Here is a 23160-nt window from a genome sequence, read left to right as displayed (position 1 = left end):
TTTTAGATCTGATTATTGGGATAGATGCTACTCTAAGCCAGATGGAGGGAGAGGGGAGAAAAATATATAACGCTCTTAGAAGATTACTGGGGAGCAATGCTTTAAAAAGCCGCATATATCTATTTTATCATAGTATTTTCTCGCTTTGGACAAAATAGGCATATGGTAGCTGCTAGGGTCAACACGCAAAATGCTATAAGATGAGTATGTGAGTCGCGAAAATATACCACATCATGGAGTACATACCTTGAAATCCAATGACCAGGGGGGATGCCAATAGTAGCAAAAGGTAAAAAAAGGAAATAGAAAGGAAAAAAGGGAGGCATAATTATTACCTTTGATACTTCATTCAACCCATTGCCAAATTGATGCCTTGAGCGACGAAAAACAGCGTGAAAGACAGCGCTCTAAGAGCTGGAATTCACAAAGAACTTTCAGGGCATTTGCAAATGGCGGCTACAAAAGTCTGTGAACAAAGCCGGGGGTTACCCTTTGTACCTAGATATTAGAAAGAGGATTGATTGCTACCATCCCCGTCTTGTGTACCACCATATCGTTACAATAAGCGCCAGTGCCGCTGATGATCTGATCTAGGCGCTAGGTAAATTCATACAGCCGAAATTTCCCTTTCTCTTGTTCCTTCTTTCCCCTTTTTCTTTCTCTCCTTCTCCCTAAGCCATCGTTGAAGTCGGATAGGCTGCGAATACTGCTCTACGCAAGTTAATTATTTGTCTTCCGAGTCTTTAAGATGCCTAGGCTGTTCAATCGTAGAATCTAAATGGTGACAAGGCCGCCTACATGTTTAGATGAACTCACATATGCACTTTTCATTCTGAGCCTCTGATCTCTGGACAAGGAGATCTATCTTCATTATCATTTCATCTAGTCAACAGCCTTGACTACCAAACTGTAACATCTCTGAACAGGGTTCTTCAAAACTCCTTTATAACTGTATAAGTGTATATATAAGAGTACTGCCACTCATAAGTAGCCTAAAGGTCTTGTTATGCAACTTTCGCTAGTTCCAATCATCAAATCCAAGGGGTGGAAGAATCCGAGACAAGAGAAAATCCTAGAAATTCGCAGTAAATATCGTTATTCGACTGCCATCATTCATACAAATCCTCATCTCCATCTATCAAAGCTTCTACCACAAGTCATCCATCAAGATGTCGAGGCAAGGGCCCCAGCTCGAACCAATCCCTGAAGATGAGGAAGTCGAACTCAGAGGAGGTTCTCGTCATACGACTCCAAATGAGTTTGATCTTTTGATAACTCAAGCCCTAGAAAGACCTTGCTGTCTCTCATATCTTAACAATTCCATGCCGAATATTATTGAAGCAGCCTCTCAAGCAAGTATTCTCGCGCCTCAACCCCGGTATGGCAACCCATTCGAAGATAACAACTCCACATATCCATCTACACACGAACACTCTCCTCCGTCTTTGCCCCCGCCTTCGCCTTCATCCACTGCGTCCTTCTATACCGCTCCCTCATCTCCCTCTCCCATTCTTCCCGATGACCATAGCTGCCCCCAAATCCAAAACCTCCTCGCATACATCAGAGAAAGAACCCAAAAACGCCTCCAGCAAACAGACCTCTCTGACAACTTCTTCACCAAATGGGCCATCGTCTCAACCAACATGTACGGAGGCGTCATCCCCCCTGACTCCAAATACTCAGTCCCCCCCTTCGCCCTCCCAAGCTACGACGGCCAAGTTCGCCTCCGCTTCATCGGCAAAGCCCTTGGGTTATCCCTCACCGGTCTCACTGGCGATATCGAAAAGTTCCTCTGCCGGAATCTCTTCATCATCACATGCCTCGTTTTCAACATTGTCCCTAACCCTAATCTCATCTTTGATGATGACGACGGATTCTGTTGCGGCGTCAATGTAGATCGTCCCGGCGGTAAGAAACACAACAAAGCGCTACTTCGTGCTATTCAGGAACTAGAATGGACAGATCCGGAGGTCATAGACGCAGTAAACTTGTCCATGTCAGAGGACATTGGTTTTTTGGCTACTCTGTGCAAGGCCAAGGTATCGCATACACTGCCTAGTGTTTCTCGGAAGATGGATGAGATGGTGAGGGAGGATCCGCAACTCGCAGATTCTCCGAAGCTGTACAAGGAGGCTGTTAAACGGATGCGGGAGAATCGACCACATAGCCTACTAAGAAACGTAGTCATGCCGGAAGATGTTGTAGCGTGAGATATTAAAAGCAGTTAGACGTTTATACTCTACAATAGTTGATTTTATCTCGTTGTCCATTCGATTTATTGAATGATTTCCCATAGAAATCACACATGAGCCCACCCGTTGTGGACCAACACTTGCATCTCATTGATCAAACAAAACTCACCAGGCTCGCGATTCCCTTTCTTCTCCTTCTCCCAGCGTCCTACTCTCCACCTCACTACCCACGAATCAAAAGTCCACGACGTCCATCTCCTTATTCTATTTACCCACCGGCCAGTGAAGATATCCCACGGAGACACCCAGGCCTTCGTGGCAGGATGTGTCGCTGCATACGCCGGGTAATTGTAACCTACTCTCACTCGTGGGTTGAGATAGACGCCTTTTGTCCTGGACAGAGGGTTATCGGCATGGATGAGGCAGCATTCGGAGCCCTCTAGGTGGTGAGCGGCGAGGGAATCGGGGACAGCACGGAAGCGAAGTTGCGTCGACGAGACGAAGGGCTCAGCGGGCATGACGACTAAAAGAAAATATATGTTAGCGTCCTGGAGAATGTATCTACCGGTTGGGTGTCGCTAACCTATGCCGTTCCAGCAGCTGGTCACTGGAACAGCGTCCAAGTGGTTCACTAATGCATTCCTGGAAGTCCTGGACCTGAAATATGGCCATGTCTGCATAACATGCGCATTTCCTTCGATGTCGCGTAGGGCAAAGGTATCGTAGTATAGCGGAGGCTTCGAAAAGTCCATGGAGCATGCTGCGGCGTAGTTTCCGCCATTGGTGTCCATCAACGTCAACACATCTTCAACCTATTTCACAAAGTCCGCCTGTCAGTTTTCAGTTCAACTTTGTTCGCTTGTATATAGAGCACATGTGTTTGTTGGTTCGTACCGTGAATACCACATCGTTGAGGAACAGCACTCTATCAAACGTGATTCCCTTCTTGCTCAACTCAATCAAGTCCTGTATCGTTTTGTTTCGCAGCTTCGCTAGATATGGAATCCTTCTCAATTCCCTTCCCCTCGATGTGTCTATCCACCCTTCGCCTCTCTCTTTCTCCGGCTTCGTTATCTCGTCGTAGTGCGTGGTCTCTGATACCTCGACCCGTCTCGGTACGTTCCTCTTTTCAAGCTCTGCATCTAACATTCGTAGAGCTTCCTTGCTGTCGTCCCAGCTCCCGCTCTCGTATATGCTCACAAACACATTGTCGGCGCCGAATGTCTCAGTAAGCTTAATTACCGCATCGTTCCAGTAGTCCTTCAACACCTCTGCATTGTTCCAATGCATGCTCGCAATGTATATCCTCTCGCGCCGTCGTACCGCGCCGCTGCCGCTGCGTAGCCTGTGTTCTCGGTCTCCATGGACGATGTCACGTTGTATTCGCAGAATATCAAAGATGTTGATCACAAATAGAAGAAGTAGTGCGATCCTCGTCACTCGCCAGCGAAGTATTCGACGGAGGTACAGCCTGTTTGCTCCTGAAAGCAGCATCGTTGTCTATAGACGCGCAATGCACGAATTGAAAGGTGAGAAGCACATGCAAGAATTCAGGCACTCGCTAGTATCATGAAATGGGGATCGCTATGCCAGCCCATCGCGCCAATTCGTAGGCGCGACGCGGCAATTAGAACATTGGTGTTGGGGAGCTTGACGTGCCTTCATCTTTATCCCTGGAGAATGACGATAGAGTTCCAGCCAGCGGGTGCTCATTACAGCTTACGTAACAATGCTGGTGGGCAGATATAGGCAGTCATTTGCATCGTCTGATACCCAATTTATTACACGAAGTGTAGCTTAGTATCTATTAGTAGTAGCATCTAATAATAGTACAGGTTGAAATTTCGAATTTAGAAGTAAGTCATTTATTATTCTGCATTTGACAAGATATGCTATTCTTTTTGTTCAACTCCACGCATTCTTACCCCTCTACTAATCCACCCCCTTTTATTGTACACATACACAGTCTCCTATATCGCATCATAAAACGAGCTACCTCCACTCACACGTTTTAGCTGTTGACAATACGTTGCAGCGGCTCTTAACAGCCTAAAACAAAATCGTCTCCATTCAAATCCGCTGCTCTTCATCAGCACCATCGCTAGGCCCCATGAGACCTCTATTCGCTTATTTGGCGAAGTGGAGGTCGTATCCGAGCCACTTTCTCCTGACAACTTCGTCTACGGACAATCCAGGATAGCCATAGGTCAAAGGCAAGAAGAAGTACCAGCAAGCGGCAGCGGCAGAGAGAATCACAGCACAGGCAATCCAGGCACCAAGCATGCTCTTACCGGCGAATCGCTCACGGGCCGTAATGTGTCTCTTGGGACCAGAACGGTTGCCAGACTTGGGAGACTCCTCCTCTACCGAATCAGAGTTGAAGATGAACTCGACGAGAGCACCTGTGACCAGACAGGAGGCCAGATGGGCAGGGAGATAGTGGTGAAGGAAGAGCTGACGACCCATAAGGTAGAATGGGAAGTAGTGAGTAGCCCAGGCAAGCCAGAAGAAGCCCGTAGAGTTGTATAGTCGCGAACGAGTGCCTGTTTTGAAGATGGGTTAGAGAGTGCACTGGAAAGAGAGGTTCGGGTTTCTGAATGAAAAGGGAATCCGAGAAGGGTACTTACGATGGTCTAGAGCATCAATGTTTCGACGGAGAGAGATTTGATCAGCTGCGATGATGCCAGCAAAAACAGCCAGAAGACTGCTGGTAATCCACCAGCCAACGGGGTTGCCAACAAAGTAGATTTGTTGACGTGTGTCATTCTGAGTCCAGAAGCTCACTCCGCGAAGCAAGAACGGCCAGTGATAAGGCTGGCTGGCGTACGGGTGGCTGCTGGTCAACTTGTTGTTGTGGTAGAACATGGACCTCTGCAGCTCAAACCACTTGCGAAGGAACGGCAGTGTCTTCACCTGTCGCTGCTCCTTTTGGCGGCGGGCGTGATCTTGAGGAAGCGAGGGAATGTCCTCGGCAATCCACACATTGGAGCTGACTGTGACCTGCTTGTTGCCATTGATTTCCTGCTGTTTGTAGCCCCAATCGGGAAGAGGAGAGGTGTGTGTCCACATGGCAACTTTGCTGGGGAAGTGGATAAGCTTGAAATGGCTGGCAACAGTTTTAAACTCTTGGCCGGCCTTGGCTGTCTCAACTCGAATCTCGAAAAGAGTATCGTTTTGGCGTTCGCCAAACGCTTCCTCAGAAGACACGGCGGTGAACTCTTGGTTAGTGGGGTAATACGGCGAAGCGACATCATGAGAGAGCAGAATCTTGTCTGTGACAATGTGCCTAAGTCGAACCAGGTCCAAGTTCCTGACAATCCGGTCCGAATTCTGCTCATTGTTGGAAGGAAGAATTTGCCAGTAGTTGTTTGTGTCGTTGTGAGGATAACCGGTGATCTGCTGGCCTTGGCTGGAGATACGACCGTCATCATATCTCAGGGGATAGGTGTCGGGGTGGCTGTGAAGGTAGGCCTTGGTCTCCTTGTGCCTGATGGTGATGTAATCGTAGTAGTGAATATCGATGGCATTTGCCAGCATGACGTTGTCGCTTAGAGTTTCCTGGAATTCTGGCGTCATGAAGTCGTCGCCAGGACCGGATCGAGTCAGGACGGCAAAGTGCACCTGGAACCAGAAAAGATAGAAAAGGAATGGCAGAACGATGAGCCCAATGGCGCGGGCTACAAAGTGCTTTCCAAACAATTGCAGGCTGATAGCACCGTTGCGTCGCTTAATGTCCAAAAGATCCCAGAGATCAATAATAACGGCAGAGCCAATGGTAACAAAAGCGAAGAGGCCAACATATTTGGTCGAGATATCGCAGGACAGCGCAAAGCCAGTCAAGATGAGCCACTTCCACCATTTCCTGCTAAAAGCCTCGTGCCGCAGCTTGTAGAACTTGATGTAGCACAAGAGACTGCAGGCCATGGCGAGAACCAGGGTGGCATCGAGGAGAATCAAGCGTGTTTGGCCAATGTGTGCATTGTCCAAAAGGATCAAGCCGGTGGCGACAAGGCAAGCAGGCAAGCTGTAGCCTGACTCCCACATGATCAAATATGTGACGGACACAGTCAATGCACCGAGGATGGCGGGCAGGGCTCGGAAAGCGACGTAGGGAACTTTGTTGGCGACGTAGGAGTCGCCGATGTTTTCGAAGTGGAAGTGGCCGTCATATCCAACCAGCCAGCCAACAAAGGCGAAGAGCAGCTTGGCGAAGGGAGGGTGCACATCGAAGAAGTAGGTTCGTTCAAGATAGTATGAAGCAAACTAAGCAATTGTCCAGTTAGCGCTCTTGTAGTTTCAAGCCTTGATTATACCAATGCATGTTGGCATGATGGCCCTTACCTTTCCGAAGTGCACTTCGTCAAAGACCACCTCATCAGGGTGGCTAATACCCCAGAATCGAGTGACGAAGCCGAGAATGGTAACCACAGTCAATGCAATCTTGTGCTCAATCTCGCCTCGCTGGATGTTTTGACGCGATGATGCGGCTGCCTTGGACAGCTTATCGAGCTCGACCTCGGGGGCAAACGTAGAGTCGTTGAGCGTCTGCTTGGACGCTACGCCCCGCTGTCGCAGGCTTCCCTGCGGCGTTGAAGCTCGAGCCATGGCTCTAGGAAGCTTCACAAGTGGAGAGTCAGCGAGGTCTGTGAAGAGCAGTGCGGCAGAACTTGTGCAGTCTGGACCTGGGGTGATGCCAGATCTCGAGAAGCTCACAATCGAAGACAAAGAGCTAGGGCATGTGGAACTGAGGCTGCATGTCTCGGCGGCACCAGGACTTACAAGAAAGAGAAAACTTGGCTCCGCGCCGGCTAGGAGAGAATGGAAGAGATATAAATAAAACGAAAGAGGGAATAGAAGAGAAAAGGAGAAAGAGAGCCCGCAGAAGCGTCGCGCGGCAGAGGCCCGAATTGGGGGTTGATTGAGCCTCCCGTAAGTGGAATTGGATGAAGACGGCTGAGTCGAGCTGAGGCGAACGTGTCTTCGTCTCGACCCTGGAGCCACTAACGTTGCAGGGGTCAGCGCAGAGCCACAGCAGGTACTTTGTACCTCGTTGCTCGTCCAAGCCACCTGGCTGAAGGAAGCAGGATAAATGGAAAACACCAAGTGTTTGGTGCACATAAAAGCAGTTATTCGCTCATCTATTTATTTATTTAGCCTGTATCTTATCTTTGACCTGCGAAGACCGCATCTACGTTTCCAGATGTAATCCTTCGCCTTCCGTCTCTCTTCGTCGCATCACATGCCGGCTTGACTCAAAGTAGCGTGTACTCTGCGCTCTGGGTGTTTCAAACTGCCGACGCGAGACCCTGTAAATGATCGAGAAGATGCGTAAGCCCAATATAGCCCAGCCGTTTCCGCTATTGGCAGGTAGGCGCTGGGAGCGTTTATACACATGGGATGACAACGGATTACTTATTATAAGTGAGACCCAGCCAGTGGAAGAGTCTGGCCTTGAATGGCTATTTTCTCTTCGGCTTGGCCGTGCATCTCGTTTATCGCTCGTTGACTCAGCCCGTCTGAATTCGGCTGTCTCCAAAAAAAAAAGAGTATTGCTATTCGGGCAGTAGATTTTTGCTATTCGGGCAGTATTCCCACCTGGCCTAGCCTAATATAGCCTAGGCTTATGCAGCCCAGCTTTTTACACTAAATTACAGTGTTAAGTTATAAAAGGTAAAACAGTATACAGTTAGCTAAAAGGTGCAATTTAAAGCTATCGCAACTTTAACCAACCGGCTGACCGCAATCAATCTAGGTGACCTTCATCAACGCAGGTAGCTTCAAACAATCCCATTGACCTTGATCAAGCCGGTTGACTGCGATGAATGCAGGCGCCCTTAATTAACCTAGGCGGTCCTGATTAATGCAGGCAACTTCAAATAACCTCATTGGCCTTGTCGATCTCAATTACACCAGTTAACTGCAGTTGAACTAGGCGGCTTCAGTTAAACAAGGTAACCTCAAACAATCCTATTGACCTCTATTAAACCAGATGACCTCTATTAAACCGGATGACCTCTATCAAACCGGATGACCTCTATTAAACCGGATGACCTCTATCAATCTAGGCAGTCCTAATCAATCTAGGCGGCTACAATTAAACTAAATAAAGCAGCAGTATTCTTTCATAGTAAATTCTGTACATCCCAGTGCATTACACTGTTTTTTAGTGGACTGGCTTAGGCGCTGCTGAATCTAGCTAAAATAGGCTAGTCTAGGTGGGAATACCGCCCGAATAGCAAAAATCTACTGCCCGAATAGCAATACTCAAAAAAAAAGGGAAAAAAAAGAGTAGCGAGGCTGCGAGCATACAGCATACATGTATCAATACGTTGAAGAGATGGGAAAGTAGCACTCGTTCAGTAACCGTGTTTATGATGGAGCCAAGAGATTCTTCCCTTCCGATATACCTACACCAATTGGATCTAAATTGGCAGACAGATTTATAAGTAGATAGATAGAGCAGCTGCATATCATCAACATGGCGCTCAACAAACACGCATGCAGGCCTAGCATAACGTAAAATCCCATTGCCACAATCAGAGCCTCAAGTTGCTTGCCATTGCTCTCCAAGCTGCGATCCACCGCGCTTCTTCTTTGGGCCGGCAGAAAGCGCCACTCACTGCCATTGGAAGGGCGGGGGAGCTTCCGGCAGTCGGAGGGGTCCAAGGACGCCAAAGCTTCTTTTACAAATAAACGCATTGAACCTTTCTGAAATTTCCAAGCCCATTACTTCCTCCTCTCCCCATTCCATCTTGTTAGCAATCTCCCCCCAAGAACCAAAAACACACCCATTAGGTAGGTATGTTACCAATTGCTCGCAGCACAGCTCGGCCCCTCGCCAGAGGCCTTGCCGCGTCTCCGCCGGCGCTATTCGCTGCAAGACCCAAGTTTACACTCGTCACAGCTTTCGCGAGACCAAAATCCACAATGGCAGACCAGACTATCGTGTACACTAAGGAAGCCCCCTTCCGTGAGTATAATTCATAACAAAATTATTATTGCTTATTTATGGAGCAATTGAGGATCTGGCTTGGCTAACAACGAGCTTCTAGCCCTCGGCCCTTACGTGAGTGCTTCTCTTGGTTTTAATGAATTCAATAACGTGAAAGACACCATCTCATGGTATTAATTGTTTAGTCTCAAGCCATCAAGACTCCCACGGCCATCTACTGCTCCGGCCAGATCCCTCTTACTGCCGATGGCACCCTGATTGAGGGCACTATTGCTGAGAAGACGAGAAAGTGCTGCGAGAACCTGGATGCCGTTCTCAAGCAGGCCGGCTCTTCTCTGCCCAGAGTCGTCAAGACCACCATCTTCATCTCCGACATGGCTCACTTTGCTGTAAGTCATCCATACCCATAAGTACTAGGTAATTGTCGAAATAACTCAATCTCATCACTCTCGCTGTAGGAGATGAACGGAGAGTACGAGAAGTTCTTCTCTCACAAGCCTGCGCGAAGCTGCGTTGCCGTTAAGACGCTTCCTAAGAACGTCGACGTTGAGATTGAGGCTATTGCCCTGCCATAAATGGCTGCACAAGGAATGCTTAAAAAGTTTGATATTTAGACATTTTTATATGCTATTCCAATCAATGAGTTAAATACACTTGTGCCACCTCTTAATAGACTGTAGTCGACAAATTACATGGCGCTCGAAGCTCGCGCATGCGCCATGGTTAGTTACGCAAAAGACGCAGCATGTAGCCCTCATTATATTCTATGATTATCGACTCTAAGCGTCCCAAATCACCACTCTTCCGTCAACGCCGCTCGCTAAAGTAGCTGTTAGTCATCTCATATTCCTAGTTTTGACAAAGGCATGGCCAGTGTACTCACAGCTAAACTTGGTGACCTTTCCACCAGACACCTCATAGGGTCTAATAGTAGAGATTGTGTTTTGATGAATCGTCTTCAACTGTGTGTTATCCTTGACTTTACCCTTGAGATCCATCTGTCTGAACATGTTCAGCGCAGACTCCTCCCGCTGCTCGCCAGCGCCGGCGTGGCCCTTGGACTCCACGGTTCCAACAAGTTGCCAGCCTCCCTCGCCGCCCTGGAAACGGAATGCCTCGCAATCGTAGCCGGCAGCAATAATCTCATCTTCAGCTTTCCAGAGCAAGCTCTTGAAAGGCAGGAGCTGAGTGGGAATGCTTAAGACAGCCTTGGGGGCTGCTCAGGGCCGCTAGGGTAGACAACGGTGACGCTGCTGTCATGCGCGGCAAATGCAAGAGCGTTTCCGCTGGGAGAAAAGGCGACAGAGTGGACCCAGCCAGCAGAGTTGTTCAAGTATTCTCCGCAGATGGTGTTGAAGGGCAATCGCTCACCCCAGACGCCAGGCTCGGGACGCTCATCGACACCCTTGACAAAGGCGGACAGAACTCGGGCATGCGCATCGGTAGAGCCGGCTGCGAGGAGCACAGAGTTGGGGTGCCAAGCGACGCTGGTGATGGTGCTGCGGATAGGCTTCTTCAAGTGCTTCGAAACCCACCAGTCGTTTTCCTCCTCAAAGTAGCAAACGGCAATGACGCGGTCACCGGAGCCCACGGCAAATTTGGTCTCGGAAGGTGACCATCGGACGAACGTGGCAGCACGGCTAATTCGAAGAAGGACTAGAGTGGGCTTGTATCCAGTAGGAGAGGGCTCCCAGACCAGAGCGTTTCGATCTATCAAGTATCAGCATCCGAGGTGGAAGGGGGCTCGGAGCAGGGGGCTGCGGCGAGATCGAACCTTGCGAGCAAGACACAATGCGGCCACTGTTCGGGGCAATATCAACACTGGTGACCGTCTTGTCATGGCCCTTCAACACATCTGCCAGCTTGAAAGCATTTCCAGCCTTGCTGTACAGCTCAACAGACGAGTCTCGGGCAACAGCCAGAGTTGCATGGTCGGCCGAGAACGAGTGGTCGGCAATGGGGTTGTGGAAAAGGTGGTGAACTTCGGGAGCAGCCATTTTTGCGGTAGCTGGTGCGATAGGAGTAGCTCTCTACTATCGCCTAGAAAGAGCAGAGACTATACGGGATGATAGAGGCTGAGACTGGAGGTGACGATGCGCTATGGAGGTTGCTTGGGAGAGGTCGGAGCTGTAGCCACCGGGATGGCGGGGTGACGTTGCTGGCTGCTTGGAGTACATGGAGCCCCTGGCCATAAGCGGGTAGCAGCCAAAGTGAAGGTACCTGGTACATGGACCTACTAAGCCATTGGCGCGATTGGAAGCTGGGGCCACACCTCGCAAGGCCAATCGAGGAACCAAAAAAACTCCACGCTTCAACCAAACAAACCGCCAGTAACCAGCGACTGCAAGGCACATTTCCGACACGACAACAGGTCACGAGAACGCTGCTTCAAATATATAGAGCAAGAGGCTTATTTGATAATATTTGGACCTGCTTGAACTGCACAATGGCATCGGCTGCTGCCCCTCCTCCTCGCGGACTCGCGCCGAACGCCTCTCTGCCCGCGAAAGTGCAGCCAATTCCTCCCAACCAGACGTGAGTTGCTCTCTGTCAAGTCAATCCGAGGTGGTATCTTGGTTTACTGAACATCCATCTAGTCTATATGTTACAAACCTCCCGTCAGCCAAGATACAAAAAGCAGACCTGCGAACAGCACTGTACATGCTCTTTTCAACCTTTGGACCGGTGCTCGATATCGTCGCCCTCAAGACAATGGAGATGCGAGGCCAGGCCCATATTGTATTCCGCGATATACAGGCAGCGACCCAGGCAATGAGATCATTAGACGGACAGACCTTTTTGGGCCGCCCAATGGTGCGTTTTCCTTTGAAGCCTGGATCTGGTCCTCATCTGACCACTGAGTAACTGACTCGCCTTAGAAAATCCAATACGCCAAATCCAAATCACATTTCGTAGCGAAACTCGATGGCACCTTCAAGATCCCCACAACGGCCGGCGCTACCGTTGTGGAACAAACAGAGCTTCAGCAGAGCATCTTTAATGCACCACCACCCGGATCAGCCTTCGAAAAGCCTACCGTACCGGCTGCCAGCCCAGCTTTGAAGAGTGACGAAGCTGATGAGAACCGCGGCCAGAAGCGAACTCGTGACGAGGAGGATGAGGATAGTGAGGGTGATGTGGCTATGGAAGAGGATAGTGACGATGAGTGAACACGTTCAACCACGACGAGGCTACCCCAATGAATGAGGACTTTTTTTTTCAAGTTTCAACGGGCCATCATTGGGTGGCCATTTCCTTGGGTACCCATAGGCCGACACATCCCCCTACAAGGCCGAACCAGATCATGAGATAATTCTCCATTGAGCATTCAAAGCTGGATATAGCGTCTCCCAACAGGCACGGGTGAAGAAAGAAAGAGGGTACCCCGGTGATGGGGTGATGCTAAGGGCAAAGCTGTTAGTGCGGCCGGACCGACACTGTATTTTTTTTTTTTTTTGGATACCATAATTAACTTTTGCAATAGAAATGGAGACTCACATCTGCTGAGATGCCACCGATGCCCCCCATTCCTCGGCGGAGACCATCTTTATAGCTATCAGGAATTAAGCGACGGAAGACGGTGTCGATATTGAAGGCAGGCTCATCTGGCGGGAGATCATGCAGGCTGAACCAGAGACACGGCACTCTATATGTAGGGTGTAGATGGACCTCGTACGACACATAGCCAAACTTTGGCGCCGCCTTCTGATGTATGAGATTCTGGGGAACGTGTGAGAATATGCTCAAGGTGTAATAGTGGTATCAAAGTTGGCATACCGCATCAGATTCTTCATCATCAATCATGTCATCGTCTCCTTGAAGGAACCCGTTTTGCTCGTCGTGATCTGATATGGAAAAATTGCCTAGATCCAGTGATATATCGTTGGGGTCCACTATCTCATCCAGTGGCCGAATTATCTGAATATATGTTATATACCCGCCTCTGGTTGAATAAGTGAGATCCAGAGCGGTGCAGAGTCTGAACTTCCATTTCTTCCTTATAGGCCCCAGTCTTGCCCTGCAGTACAGGCTATCGAAATGATGGCACACTTCGGTGAACTCTTCTGGGGTCAGGAAAGGAAAGTCTTTGATATCCATTATTCTCTAAAGTATTTGCCCGATTTTCAAGACTTCAAGTTTCGTGTTCGCAATCTTCGCTTGCTTGTGAGAAAAAACCAAATTATGTTTTGAGTTCTTTACCGAAGCTGCCGTTACTGTTTGCAATAAGAGAGATGGAAACGAGAGGAAAAGAAGAAACGCCAGAGTGCAGTGCTCGCTAATATGGAATCAAAACGACTCAGTTCAGCGAAAGAGACATTTTGGCAGCAAATATCACGATATCTTGTTGGGGAGTCAAGATTTAAAGGCTGCACGTCGAATAATAAGGTGGGATTGTCCCCCTAAGCGCAAGTCTGCATTGGTGGCGGGCGATTAAGCTGCGGGCTAAGCGCAGTGCTAGGGGTCTTCAGACAGCCTCGAACCTTATCGATTGGGGGTGACATGTCCTTTTTCCTGGCCTCTCCGGGTGCATGTGTCCATTCTTGGCAAGGACCCCTAGACGGGCTCGTGCCGCCAGCCTCTCTCTCTCTTTTGTTTGATTCTCGTTTTTTGCCGGGTTGAGAATCCGCAGGTGCTGGAATCCGCGTGTCGCGTGTCCAAGTCTGGCTTTGGCTTCTTCTTCGTCTTTTCTCTTGGCAGTGCGTCGTCTGTCCGTCTAACCGTTGCCAATATCTTGCTCCCCTCGACATGACCCCGTCGATCCAATGATCCGCGATCCGTTCGGCATACACAACAAAAACGTATTCAAGGCTACAGCTTTCCGAGCGGCTCAGAACATCAAGGACGCAGCGGCACAGGCGGGCGCAAATGCACTAGAAATGTCCTTTTCGATTCCGAAAAACGTGCCCAACTTTGGGGACCCCACCCGAGCGCTAGAGGACCGCGCCTGGGCAGCTCTGTCGCGGAGAGGCGGTGGAGGAGTGCTGAACGGCAGCATGTTTGAGAAGTCAGACTCGTTGCCCATGTACAAGGACAAGCCCTACGCTTATGCGCCGTCTATGCGACTGCGGCCGTGGTGGCGGCGCAAGAAGGTGCTGGGGATCATCACGGCCGCAGTGGTGTTCTTCTTGTACCTCACGGGCTTCTTCTCTGGCCATCCCAAGGCCAAGAAGACTTCAGCGTCGGCATTATCATGGCTAGGCTTGTCGCAGGAGAAAGATCAAGTTGATTGGGACGAACGGCGGAAGCACGTGGTCGACGCCTTCGAGGTGAGCTGGGATGCTTACGAACGTTATGGATGGGGTATGTGATGTGATGTGCTGTGATTATATACATGTATTTCACATGTAACGCAAGACAATTGCTAATGAGTTTTGGACCATGTTAGGCAAGGATGAGTTCCACCCCGTTTCGAAGACTAGCAAGAACATGGCTCCCAATGGACTCGGATGGATCATCATTGACTCTCTGGACACCATGATGCTGATGAACTTGACCTCGCGCCTGCAGCATGCACGAGAGTGGCTTTCTACATCGCTGACCTGGGACCAAGACCAAGATGTCAACACTTTTGAGACAACCATTCGTATGCTTGGTGGATTGCTCTCTGCTCATTATCTTTCTACCGAGTTTCCCGACCTCGCACCACTGACCGAAGACGACGAGGGAGCGCCTGGAGAAGATCTCTATCTGGAAAAGGCTAGAGATTTAGCTGATAGGCTTCTTTCTGCTTTCGAATCTGAGTCAGGTATCCCGTATGCCAGCGTCAATTTGGGAGAGTACAAGGGTCTCCCATCACACTCTGATGGCGGAGCATCTTCTACGGCCGAGGCCACCACTCTCCAGCTTGAGTTCAAGTATTTGGCCAAGCTTACTGGTGAGAAGAATTTCTGGGATAAAGTCGAAAAGGTTATGGAAATTATCGATGGCAATCAGCCGGAAGATGGCCTTGTCCCCATATACATCTATGCTACGACGGGCGAATTTCGAGGTGGCAATATTCGATTGGGAAGCAGAGGTGACTCCTATTATGAGTACCTCATCAAGCAATATCTGCAGACAAACAAGAAGGAGCCCATCTACGAAGAGATGTGGGAGGAGGCCCTTGCAGGCGTACGGAAGCACCTGGTGACCTACACTGAGCCTTCTGGGTTTACCATCATTGCTGAGCGTCCTGACGGCTTGGAATACCCATTGTCGCCGAAAATGGATCACCTGGTCTGCTTCATGCCGGGGACTATTACTTTGGCGGCCACTGACGGCCTTACTGAGGCCGAGGCACGTAAATTGCCTACTTGGTCTAAAAAGAAGGAGGAGGACATGCAGCTAGCGAGAGAGCTCATGCATACCTGCTGGGGCATGTATAAATACATGAAGACGGGCCTAGCGGCCGAAATCACATACTTCAACACTAATAACCCGCCACCGGATGCATCAGTACCTCATCAAGCTCCGGCCGAGTTTGACCCTGATCCGGAGGCCGAGTGGCGGAAGGACTATATCGTCCACTCCAACGACGTGCACAACCTGCAGCGTCCGGAGACGGTGGAGAGTTTATTCTACATGTGGAGGATAACGGGCGATGTCAAATACCGCGAATGGGGCTGGGAGATGTTCAAATCCTTTGCCAACTACACTGCCGTGGAAGACCGGGGGGGCTTTACGAGTCTGCTTGATGCCAATACCATTCCGCCAACGGTCAAGGACAACATGGAAAGCTTTTGGCTGGTAAGTTTTGCTGCAGTTCTTTCATCTATCTTTGAAATAGTTGTTTTTATGTATCATCAATTCTGTATTACTAACGAGATATTTTCTACACAGGCCGAGACTCTGAAATACATGTACCTTCTCTTCTCGCCAAATGACTTGCTCCCGCTGGACAAGATCGTGCTGAATACGGAGGCCCATCCATTCCCTCGGTTTGACATGGGACCCCTTTTCTCTACTGGGTGGCAGCGAAAACCTCGGAGCCCAAAAGGCAGCAAGAAGGCTGAATAAGAGTTGGATGGATTTTTGATGATAGAGGCGGGAAAAGAGAGTGAGCTTTGCAAGTGGACATTTATTTGTCATGTCTGGCGTTATAGCATATGCGTGTGTCTGGCGAATACGACCTTCAATGTTATGTATACATATTATCTACTAGGTCCTAGGTTAAATAGAATAGGACATGTATATGACATGATTACAGGCGATGTTCATTCTTGGCTTCTTCTTCCACCCCAATTCTTTATTGGAAAAGCTTAGGTAAGTAGACCGAGTGGTATTGTGGCCTGTGTTGGCCGCAGTATACATGTGCATGAAAAGCTTTTGGCTAATACTTACTCACTTTGTGTCGAGTATACTGGTTCATATCTTACCCAAGGTTGGTCTTCTGCCACTCCGTAAAGATATGGCTGTCATCTTCTACAACAATCAAAACACGCAACATATATGTATAATAGTGAGACAATGAGGCAAATGGAACTAAGCGCATTACGAGCTGGACTATATACCAAAAAGCTCTACACACATCGGCCATTGATCTTTGAGAGTCATACGTTTGAGTCTTGTTGAATGACTCTCTCATCTTTTAGCAATGAGCTCCAATATACCGAGTCCCAACCAGCCGCCAGGGAGAATGCAAGAGATCGACCCTACCGTGGCTAGTAGTTGGATTCAGCTGGTATCATGAGACAAATAATGTCCATCCTCCCATTTCTTACAATAGCATTGCCACTTCACTTCCGCAGTATTTAGCCATGGGAGTAGCAAGGCGGCGGTGCGTATAGAGAGGTAGTTGTAAATATGTAAAATTTCAATATGTATCCTGTCTTGCTTTTTATTGTGCTGGGAAGTTTGCTGGACGAACTTCTTGTATTATAGCCCTCATGTCATATTGTTTATCAATAAGAGTTCTTCCACTATCTCCTGGTAGGTTAAGAAAAGAGTTGCCATCATCGTCAATATACCAGCTCAAGTCTTCTCTGAAGCTCCGCCGTAGTAGCACTTTGTAGAGGGAGGGAGAGTAAGGGCTTTCGAGGAGAAGTGTGAGATAGAATTCTCTGTGCTTTCTCAGTATACTCTCCGCAAGCTCTGCAGAGAACGATTCCTCGTCAAGCTGCGCAGCTATAACGTTAAGAACCTCGTCAGGTAAGCTTAATTGCTTGCGTAAGGGCTTCATGGCAGCTTCTTGGACCCTCCAGTTTTCGACATTCTTAAGACTTGCTGCTATAGCTATAGCTTTGAGAATATCGTCAGGCAAGTTTAATTGATTGCCTAAAGCGTTCATGGCGGCAAGTTGAATGACCCGGCCGTTGTACTTAAGTTGTGCTACTATAGCATGAAGAATCTCATTAGACAAGTTTGATTGCTTGCCTAATGCATCAATAGCGGCGATTTTAAAGGATAGGTCGTCTTTATTGTCCTTAGACTGCGCTGGCACAGCTTTAAGAACCTCGCCAGGCAAGCTTAATTGCTTGCGTAAGGGCTTCATGGCGGCTACTTGAATTCTCCCGTTATCGTTATTCTTAAGGCTCGCTGCTATCACCTGGAGGATCTCGTCTGGTAAGTTTAATTGATTGCCTAAGGCCTCAACGGCGGCTACTTGGACATATATATTATCATTATCCTTAAGCCGTGCCGCTATAGCCTTGAGAACCTCGTTCGGCAAGTCTGATCGACTGCCTAAGGCCTTAATGGTAGTTACGCGGGTAGAGCTGTCTTCGCTGTCCTTAAGCTGCGCCACTATAGTCTCAATAGTTTCAATTGAAAAACTATATTGCTGGTTCAAGGCTCTAAAAGCGGCTTGTTGGATGGTCCAATCCTTGCTTTTAAGCCGCGTTGCTATGGCCTTGAGAGTCTTTTCATGCGAGCTTAATCGCCGAAGCTGGTTCAAGGCTTCTACCGCGGTTTCTCGGACAAACCACTCCTCGTCTTCAAGCCGCGCTGCTACAGCCTTAAGAATCTCATCAGACAAGGCCAGTCGTCGGCCTAGGGCCCCAGCAGCGGCTTCGCGGACACGCCAATCCTTATCCTCGAGCCTTGCTGCTACAGCCTTAACAATCTCATCAGGCAAGGCCAGTCGTTGGCATAAGGCTCTAACAGTGGTATTTCGAACAAACCACTCCTCGTCTTCAAGCCGCGCTGCTACAGCCTTAACAATCTCATCAGGCAAGGCCAGTCGTTGGCATAAGGCTCTAACAGTGGTATTTCGAACAATCCGCTTCTCGTCTTCAAGCCTCGCTGCTACATCCTTAAGTATCTCATCAGGCAAGGTCAGTCGCTCGCCTAAGGCTCTAACAGTGGCATCTCGGACAATCCAATCTTTGTCTTCAAGCCGCGCTACTACAGCCTTAAGAATCTCGCTAGGCAAGCTTAGCCGGTGACCTAGGGCTCCAGCAGTGACTCGGCGGGTACCACTATCCTCGTCTTCAAGCCTTGCTGCTACAGCCTTAAGAATCTCATCAGACAAGGCCAGTCGTCGGCCTAGGGCCCCAGCAGCGGCTTCGCGGACACGCCAATCCTTATCCTCGAGCCTTGCTGCTACAGCCTTAAGAATCTCATCAGACAAGGCCAGTCGTTGGCCTAGGGCCCCAGCAGCGGCTTTGCGGACACGCCAATCCTTATCCTCGAGCCTTGCTACTATAGCGCCAAGGATTTCTTTAGGCAAGACTGATTTTTCGCCCAAGACCGTAATAGCGCCTGTTCGAACAAACCAAACCTTTTCTTCAAGCCTCGCTGCTATAGCCCAGGGAATCCCATCAGGTAAGGTCAACTGCCGCAGGACCACGATGGCAGCTTCTCGCGTGCTAGTGTCCATGTGCCCTATCCAGGAGACTGCCTGTTTAATGATGCTCGCTGGAGCAGTGGCCCGTTTTGTTATCGATCTTAATATTTTCAATTTGATGTTATCGGACCCTTCCCGAAAGGTAGTATCCAATACCCGCTCGGGAAATTCTACCTCTCTTGCTAGGAATGGGCGATAATTTTGCCCGAATTCGCATTCGAATAGTAACCAATTGGAAAGCCGTTGTTCTAGGTGGGCTCGAACTGGTAAGTTACTCGATACTTCGCTCAAGCAATGCATGACTAGCCGTTGATGCGCAGGGCCTAAGAGGTCGAGTGGCTCCTCCTCGATTTTCTGGAAAAAGAGGGATATTTCTTCCGGCTTGGCGTCAAGTAATCCGGCAACAAAGCGCCACAGGATATCGTAGCGGGCTGTGTATTTGTGCTCCTGAAAGAATTTGATAGGCTCGGTCTTGTTAGTCTTTCTACTGCCGAGTTCCACGCAGCTGAGAGGTGCCCTAGCAGTCCAATGCCGTACAAAATACCGCGCGGCGAAGTATTCCTGAAAGGTCAGGTGTATAAAGTGATAGCTTCGGTAGCGGTATTCCGATGACGGGTTTGAGGTTCGTAAAAATGACAGGGATGGGGCTGTCTTGTCTAGCAAGAAATCCGAGAAGCGGTCGGATATGAAGTTCAAATGCTTCGGTTCAAATTCTATTATATCATTACAAAGCCCAGCAAAGGCAAGACTCTCAAGAAAAGCGATCTCATCTTTAACAAATTCTTCGATCTTTTGCCGACTTGCATTTTGGATATGGCACAATGTTACTAGACCATGGTTATGTGTTTTCTCTAGTCTCACAATGTCTTTTTTCCACAAGCTAAGTTCTATAGCTTGGTAAAGGGCAGTCATCGTCTCCGGCATGTCGCTGCGAATATCAATCCAAGAGTAGCAAAGTGCATCCAGCTGAATTGGAATGCGTGCAAGGCCTTGAATGAGCCAGTGATCTTGAAGGAAAGACTGGATTTTGCCAACCGTTTTCTCGTCAACCTCGGTTGTTTTTGGATTGGTAAAGGCGTTCTTGATGTATTCCTTGACTTGGTTGGGGTAAAATCCGATCGCTTCCAATTCAAGATCAAGGTTAAGTGGTAACCTGCCAGATGGCCGGGAAGTAATAATGATGTTAGGCTGCTCTAAAAGCTCGTTAAGGAAGCGAGACAGACTGTTGTTGCTGGCTAAGTCTTGTGACACTTCATCCAGGCCATCAAGGAGGAACAGGGTCTTGGCACTGTTAGTCTCTAAAGAGCGGGCCAATTGTTTAGCGAAATCCGGTTTATTGTTCGGCAGAGAGAAATATTCATGAGTGAGGAGAGCTTCAAAGTCATATGCCGGTTGTTGGCGTCTTTCTTCGAGCTTCAGGTTCCGAAGAGGCACCCAAAGGATGCGGTCAAACAAGTTATTCCATTCATTCCATGTACCTTGAGTAAACTCATGGACGATCTTTTTGCATAAGGTGGTCTTACCAACCCCCGCGCGTCCTCGAATCAAGATTCTTCTTGGCTGTATCATTTGGCCAGCGCGTCCTCGGCGTTTGTTGAAAATTGTTGCCAACTCAACCTTGACAGCGGTATCTGGCGTCTCAATCTTCTGTCGATTGAAGATGGAAAACGGTGAGGACTTTGCGTCTATTGCCTTTGAGCGATCTGAGTCTTGGCCACTCTGTTCTACAACGGCAAGATTGATATAGCACTGATCCATCGGCAATTGGTCGCCAGAGAGTCGTTCAATCTTGAGCCTATCTACAGCATAATGCTTATCGCGTATCCATGCGTCTGCGTCGTCGAGCGGGGAATTTGTACGTATGCCCTGAAGAATCTCTTCAATTTTTCCAACAACACATTGATAGTCTGGATCTTCAGGGCTGTTGAACTTGTTCATCATTACATGGCGTCGATTGAGTGGCAGCGGGTCGGTGACAATATCTAGAGTTGCTGAAGAGCTATCAACAAGCTATTAGGTATTAGCATTATTGTCTGCTTACCACGAAACTAGCATAAGGAAAAGAATTGGATCGCCGAGAATCTATAGTACTCACTGGCTTGGGCGGAACAGCTAGATTAAGCACCCAGGCTGGAATCAACCAGCTCAGAGGAAATTTACGATGAAGACTCGTTAAGCCAGTTTCATAGAAAGCAAACACTTGGTAGGGATAATCTTTATCTTGACACAGCTGAGTGAACTTGCGCACAAGTTCCTCAAGGTGGAAAGTCGATCCCTTGACGTCGTCCAGGAGGTTGCTCACTTTTTGGCCTCGCATCGACGCCCAGGCCCTCAGACCAGGCTCTGCCCAGTTTGCTACATCTTGGAACGAAGTTCCGCGGAAAGGGGTAGCAAGGAAGACAATTCCACGTGTCGATCGTCTAACAGCAGTATATTCGCTTGAAGAATGGCCAGCGATGACGAGAGCCTTGATTAGAATGATACCTCCGAGACACGATGCAATAAAGACAATCGGCCGGTCTCTCCCCTTAGCGGAGCCAGTCTTTGTTGGCAACGGACGTCGTTTGATTCCGGCGAGCAAGAGCCGGGCGAACTCGTCTGCTGTTTTCTGGATCAAATCTGGCTGTTCAAGGAGATCTGCTGGCCAGTCACACGTGAAGATCCGTGCCGGTCCTATTCTTTCTGGAAGCATACGTGGACATGCCAGCCAGTTGACATCCTCGTCGGGATAGCATGATTTTGAAATCCAAGTGTCTGGGGATTTCGTGTCCAGGCCGTGGATGGCAATGATATCGATGTCTGTATCGGCGTCGGCGTCGGGGGAAGGGTGGATTTGGGTAAGACTAACACCGCGGTTGTACGCCATTTCTGATGGCGAGCCAGCCCGACGTCTGGCGCCTACAGCAGTCTAGATAAACATTGACCAGTAACACTTTGCCAGTATAGAGTAAAAACCCAGAGCAATACGGAATAGTGAAAGGAGCCACGGACGAAGATACTGTTGAGAATACACACACAGACAAATGGGAGTCCTGCGGGGAAATTTCAGGCAGGAACACCTCCAGCACGCAACGCGAGGATTGATTGGCGGGAACGGTGCAGTTGTGGACGGCGATGCAAGCTCCAATAACGTCACATTCTTCCTGCGGGCTCTTATTAGGCATAATCGTAGGTATATTCTGCGTGGGCCAAACACCTCAACTTGCAAAAAGCAGTCTCATTAGCAATGTGGTGAGTGCTCTTTAACTCAGATATCGTGATCAATCTATCATATATATTTCGTAATAGGATTTGGCTATATTGGCTCAACATCTGCTACTTGCGAACATTTTTGTTCTGGAGATGGGAATGGGTTTTACGATGGCAACACTGATATATTGGCCTATTTTGCTCTTCGCCCCTCGTTTTCTACCAGCAGTTGTATTAACAGCAGATGCATCGCGACATAACCCCGGTTCCTACGACCTGAGCCGTGCTGCAAAGACCTCAGTGACTTGGCTATCCCATGTCGTCTACTACTGCCTTTCGCGGCACCATCTACGGCCATCGGTTTTACAGTATAAGAACTGCTACGTACTATGCATGATGGCACAAGTAGAGCCAGCCTCACTTATTCTAAAGAGACCCTAAAAGGATCATGGCGGAGATCGCGCCACGGGGAGGATTCTTGTGCGGTTAATTGCTAGGATCAAGCATGGGATTCATGGATACCTGTAAATGCGTGGTAGTGCTGCTCGCCCTGCAGGCAGTTGGTAGCTTGCACCAGGCTAGGCGTTGTGTTATCGCCTTGCAAGTTTTAGCGGGAAGAGGCGTTAGGATTCTGCGGCGAGACGTTGGTTTGAGTCAGGCTCTTGCTGGGAACGTGGACATGGCTCATTGACACATTCTAGACTCATATTTCCCGCTTTGAGAATGATTAAGCTGCGTGTACTATTTACGCTTATACCTACATTAGTATCTGCTTCACCAGCTCGCCTCGTCGCAAAAGTCATACGAGCACATGCTAAAGTAGCTGTAGCAGCGGTAGGTACTATGCAGCAATACTACTTGAATCCTAGCACCCGTAGCCAAACACACCCATCCTTGAATTAGTACCTAGGTACTTCCTATCATAAATCATAAGGTGCCTGTATCATCAGCGCTGCTGTTGCCCTTTCTTATCAGCGTCTCCACCCCACCCGATTCCAGCGCAACGCATCTCCAACGTCCGGGGCTGGCAGAATGCAACGCTGTGCTCCGTGCCCTTCTCCCTT

At 48.9% G+C, this 23160-nt stretch overlaps 10 protein-coding genes across 10 annotated transcripts; 4 read left to right on the top strand and 6 right to left on the bottom strand.

Annotated features, from left to right (window-relative positions):
- Window positions 1-1003: 1003 nt before the first annotated feature.
- TrAFT101_007678 (uncharacterized protein) lies at window positions 1004-3889 on the bottom strand. Its single transcript, XM_024906855.2, has 3 exons — window positions 3087-3889; window positions 2776-3004; window positions 1004-2715 (listed from the first exon to the last, which is right to left on the bottom strand). The coding sequence occupies exons 1-3, from the start codon at window positions 3684-3686 to the stop codon at window positions 2300-2302; spliced, it is 1245 nt and encodes a 414-aa protein (XP_024759219.1). The 5' UTR covers window positions 3687-3889; the 3' UTR covers window positions 1004-2299.
- Window positions 1170-2210, top strand: TrAFT101_007679 (uncharacterized protein; the record flags this gene model as incomplete). The annotated part of the gene is made up of 1 exon (XM_024908437.2): window positions 1170-2210. The coding sequence occupies one exon, from the start codon at window positions 1170-1172 to the stop codon at window positions 2208-2210; it is 1041 nt and encodes a 346-aa protein (XP_024759218.2).
- A 168-nt stretch (window positions 3890-4057) lies between the features above and the next one.
- Window positions 4058-7170, bottom strand: TrAFT101_007677 (uncharacterized protein). The gene is made up of 4 exons (XM_024904132.2): window positions 6972-7170; window positions 6534-6809; window positions 4820-6455; window positions 4058-4735 (listed from the first exon to the last, which is right to left on the bottom strand). Exons 2-4 carry the CDS (start codon window positions 6795-6797, stop codon window positions 4320-4322), a joined length of 2316 nt encoding a protein of 771 aa, XP_024759220.1. The 5' UTR covers window positions 6798-6809; window positions 6972-7170; the 3' UTR covers window positions 4058-4319.
- Window positions 7171-9119: 1949 nt separating this feature from the next.
- Window positions 9120-9719, top strand: TrAFT101_007676 (uncharacterized protein; the record flags this gene model as incomplete). The annotated part of the gene is made up of 4 exons (XM_024904133.1): window positions 9120-9162; window positions 9245-9258; window positions 9330-9533; window positions 9603-9719. 4 exons carry the CDS (start codon window positions 9120-9122, stop codon window positions 9717-9719), a joined length of 378 nt encoding a protein of 125 aa, XP_024759221.1.
- Window positions 9720-9923: 204 nt separating this feature from the next.
- Window positions 9924-10154, bottom strand: TrAFT101_007675 (uncharacterized protein; the record flags this gene model as incomplete). The annotated part of the gene is made up of 2 exons (XM_066128117.1): window positions 9924-9964; window positions 10028-10154. 2 exons carry the CDS (start codon window positions 10152-10154, stop codon window positions 9924-9926), a joined length of 168 nt encoding a protein of 55 aa, XP_065984233.1.
- A 188-nt stretch (window positions 10155-10342) lies between these two features.
- Window positions 10343-11141, bottom strand: ARC1 (G4 quadruplex nucleic acid binding protein; the record flags this gene model as incomplete). Its single annotated transcript, XM_024909998.2, has 2 exons — window positions 10343-10854; window positions 10919-11141. 2 exons carry the CDS (start codon window positions 11139-11141, stop codon window positions 10343-10345), a joined length of 735 nt encoding a protein of 244 aa, XP_024759222.2.
- A 250-nt stretch (window positions 11142-11391) lies between these two features.
- Window positions 11392-13317, top strand: TrAFT101_007673 (uncharacterized protein). The gene is made up of 4 exons (XM_024908438.2): window positions 11392-11679; window positions 11742-11958; window positions 12024-12560; window positions 12629-13317. The coding sequence occupies exons 1-3, from the start codon at window positions 11591-11593 to the stop codon at window positions 12312-12314; spliced, it is 597 nt and encodes a 198-aa protein (XP_024759223.1). The 5' UTR covers window positions 11392-11590; the 3' UTR covers window positions 12315-12560; window positions 12629-13317.
- ATG10 (E2-like conjugating enzyme atg10) lies at window positions 12235-13590 on the bottom strand. The gene is made up of 3 exons (XM_024906039.2): window positions 12922-13590; window positions 12643-12864; window positions 12235-12546 (listed from the first exon to the last, which is right to left on the bottom strand). Exons 1-3 carry the CDS (start codon window positions 13240-13242, stop codon window positions 12382-12384), a joined length of 708 nt encoding a protein of 235 aa, XP_024759224.1. The 5' UTR covers window positions 13243-13590; the 3' UTR covers window positions 12235-12381.
- Window positions 13591-13655: 65 nt separating this feature from the next.
- TrAFT101_007671 (uncharacterized protein) lies at window positions 13656-16436 on the top strand. The gene is made up of 3 exons (XM_024908439.2): window positions 13656-14445; window positions 14531-15870; window positions 15964-16436. The coding sequence occupies exons 1-3, from the start codon at window positions 13908-13910 to the stop codon at window positions 16138-16140; spliced, it is 2055 nt and encodes a 684-aa protein (XP_024759225.1). The 5' UTR covers window positions 13656-13907; the 3' UTR covers window positions 16141-16436.
- A 155-nt stretch (window positions 16437-16591) lies between these two features.
- Window positions 16592-21902, bottom strand: TrAFT101_007670 (uncharacterized protein). The gene is made up of 2 exons (XM_066128116.1): window positions 21003-21902; window positions 16592-20917 (listed from the first exon to the last, which is right to left on the bottom strand). Exons 1-2 carry the CDS (start codon window positions 21771-21773, stop codon window positions 16961-16963), a joined length of 4728 nt encoding a protein of 1575 aa, XP_065984232.1. The 5' UTR covers window positions 21774-21902; the 3' UTR covers window positions 16592-16960.
- Between the last annotated feature and the right edge of the window lie 1258 nt (window positions 21903-23160).

Source organism: Trichoderma asperellum, chromosome 4 (genome assembly GCF_020647865.1).
Source record: "Trichoderma asperellum chromosome 4, complete sequence".
Taxonomy (NCBI): domain Eukaryota; kingdom Fungi; phylum Ascomycota; class Sordariomycetes; order Hypocreales; family Hypocreaceae; genus Trichoderma; species Trichoderma asperellum.
Note: the sequence above shows the minus strand (reverse complement) of the source record. Positions and strands in the feature narration are given on the sequence as shown.

Excerpts from the sequence above, each read along its gene's own strand:
- TrAFT101_007670 (XM_066128116.1), bottom strand. The coding sequence starts at position 21,773 with ATGGCGTACAACCGCGGTGTTAGTCTTACCCAAATCCACCCTTCCCCC. Across the intron at positions 20,918-21,002 it reads TAGCTGTTCCGCCCAAGCCA|CTTGTTGATAGCTCTTCAGC; the intron begins GTGAGTACTATA and ends AATACCTAATAG.
- TrAFT101_007678 (XM_024906855.2), bottom strand. The coding sequence starts at position 3,686 with ATGCTGCTTTCAGGAGCAAACAGGCTGTACCTCCGTCGAATACTTCGC. Across the intron at positions 3,005-3,086 it reads TCAACGATGTGGTATTCACG|GTTGAAGATGTGTTGACGTT; the intron begins GTACGAACCAAC and ends TTTGTGAAATAG. Across the intron at positions 2,716-2,775 it reads CAGCTGCTGGAACGGCATAG|TCGTCATGCCCGCTGAGCCC; the intron begins GTTAGCGACACC and ends ATTTTCTTTTAG.
- TrAFT101_007673 (XM_024908438.2), top strand. The coding sequence starts at position 11,591 with ATGGCATCGGCTGCTGCCCCTCCTCCTCGCGGACTCGCGCCGAACGCC. Across the intron at positions 11,680-11,741 it reads CCAATTCCTCCCAACCAGAC|TCTATATGTTACAAACCTCC; the intron begins GTGAGTTGCTCT and ends ACATCCATCTAG. Across the intron at positions 11,959-12,023 it reads CCTTTTTGGGCCGCCCAATG|AAAATCCAATACGCCAAATC; the intron begins GTGCGTTTTCCT and ends GACTCGCCTTAG.
- TrAFT101_007677 (XM_024904132.2), bottom strand. The coding sequence starts at position 6,797 with ATGGCTCGAGCTTCAACGCCGCAGGGAAGCCTGCGACAGCGGGGCGTA. Across the intron at positions 6,456-6,533 it reads ACGAAGTGCACTTCGGAAAG|TTTGCTTCATACTATCTTGA; the intron begins GTAAGGGCCATC and ends ACAATTGCTTAG. Across the intron at positions 4,736-4,819 it reads CATTGATGCTCTAGACCATC|GCACTCGTTCGCGACTATAC; the intron begins GTAAGTACCCTT and ends TCTTCAAAACAG.
- TrAFT101_007671 (XM_024908439.2), top strand. The coding sequence starts at position 13,908 with ATGATCCGCGATCCGTTCGGCATACACAACAAAAACGTATTCAAGGCT. Across the intron at positions 14,446-14,530 it reads TTACGAACGTTATGGATGGG|GCAAGGATGAGTTCCACCCC; the intron begins GTATGTGATGTG and ends GGACCATGTTAG. Across the intron at positions 15,871-15,963 it reads ACATGGAAAGCTTTTGGCTG|GCCGAGACTCTGAAATACAT; the intron begins GTAAGTTTTGCT and ends TTTTCTACACAG.
- ATG10 (XM_024906039.2), bottom strand. The coding sequence starts at position 13,242 with ATGGATATCAAAGACTTTCCTTTCCTGACCCCAGAAGAGTTCACCGAA. Across the intron at positions 12,865-12,921 it reads ATGATGAAGAATCTGATGCG|AATCTCATACATCAGAAGGC; the intron begins GTATGCCAACTT and ends CACGTTCCCCAG. Across the intron at positions 12,547-12,642 it reads TCGGTGGCATCTCAGCAGAT|CATCACCCCATCACCGGGGT; the intron begins GTGAGTCTCCAT and ends CTTTGCCCTTAG.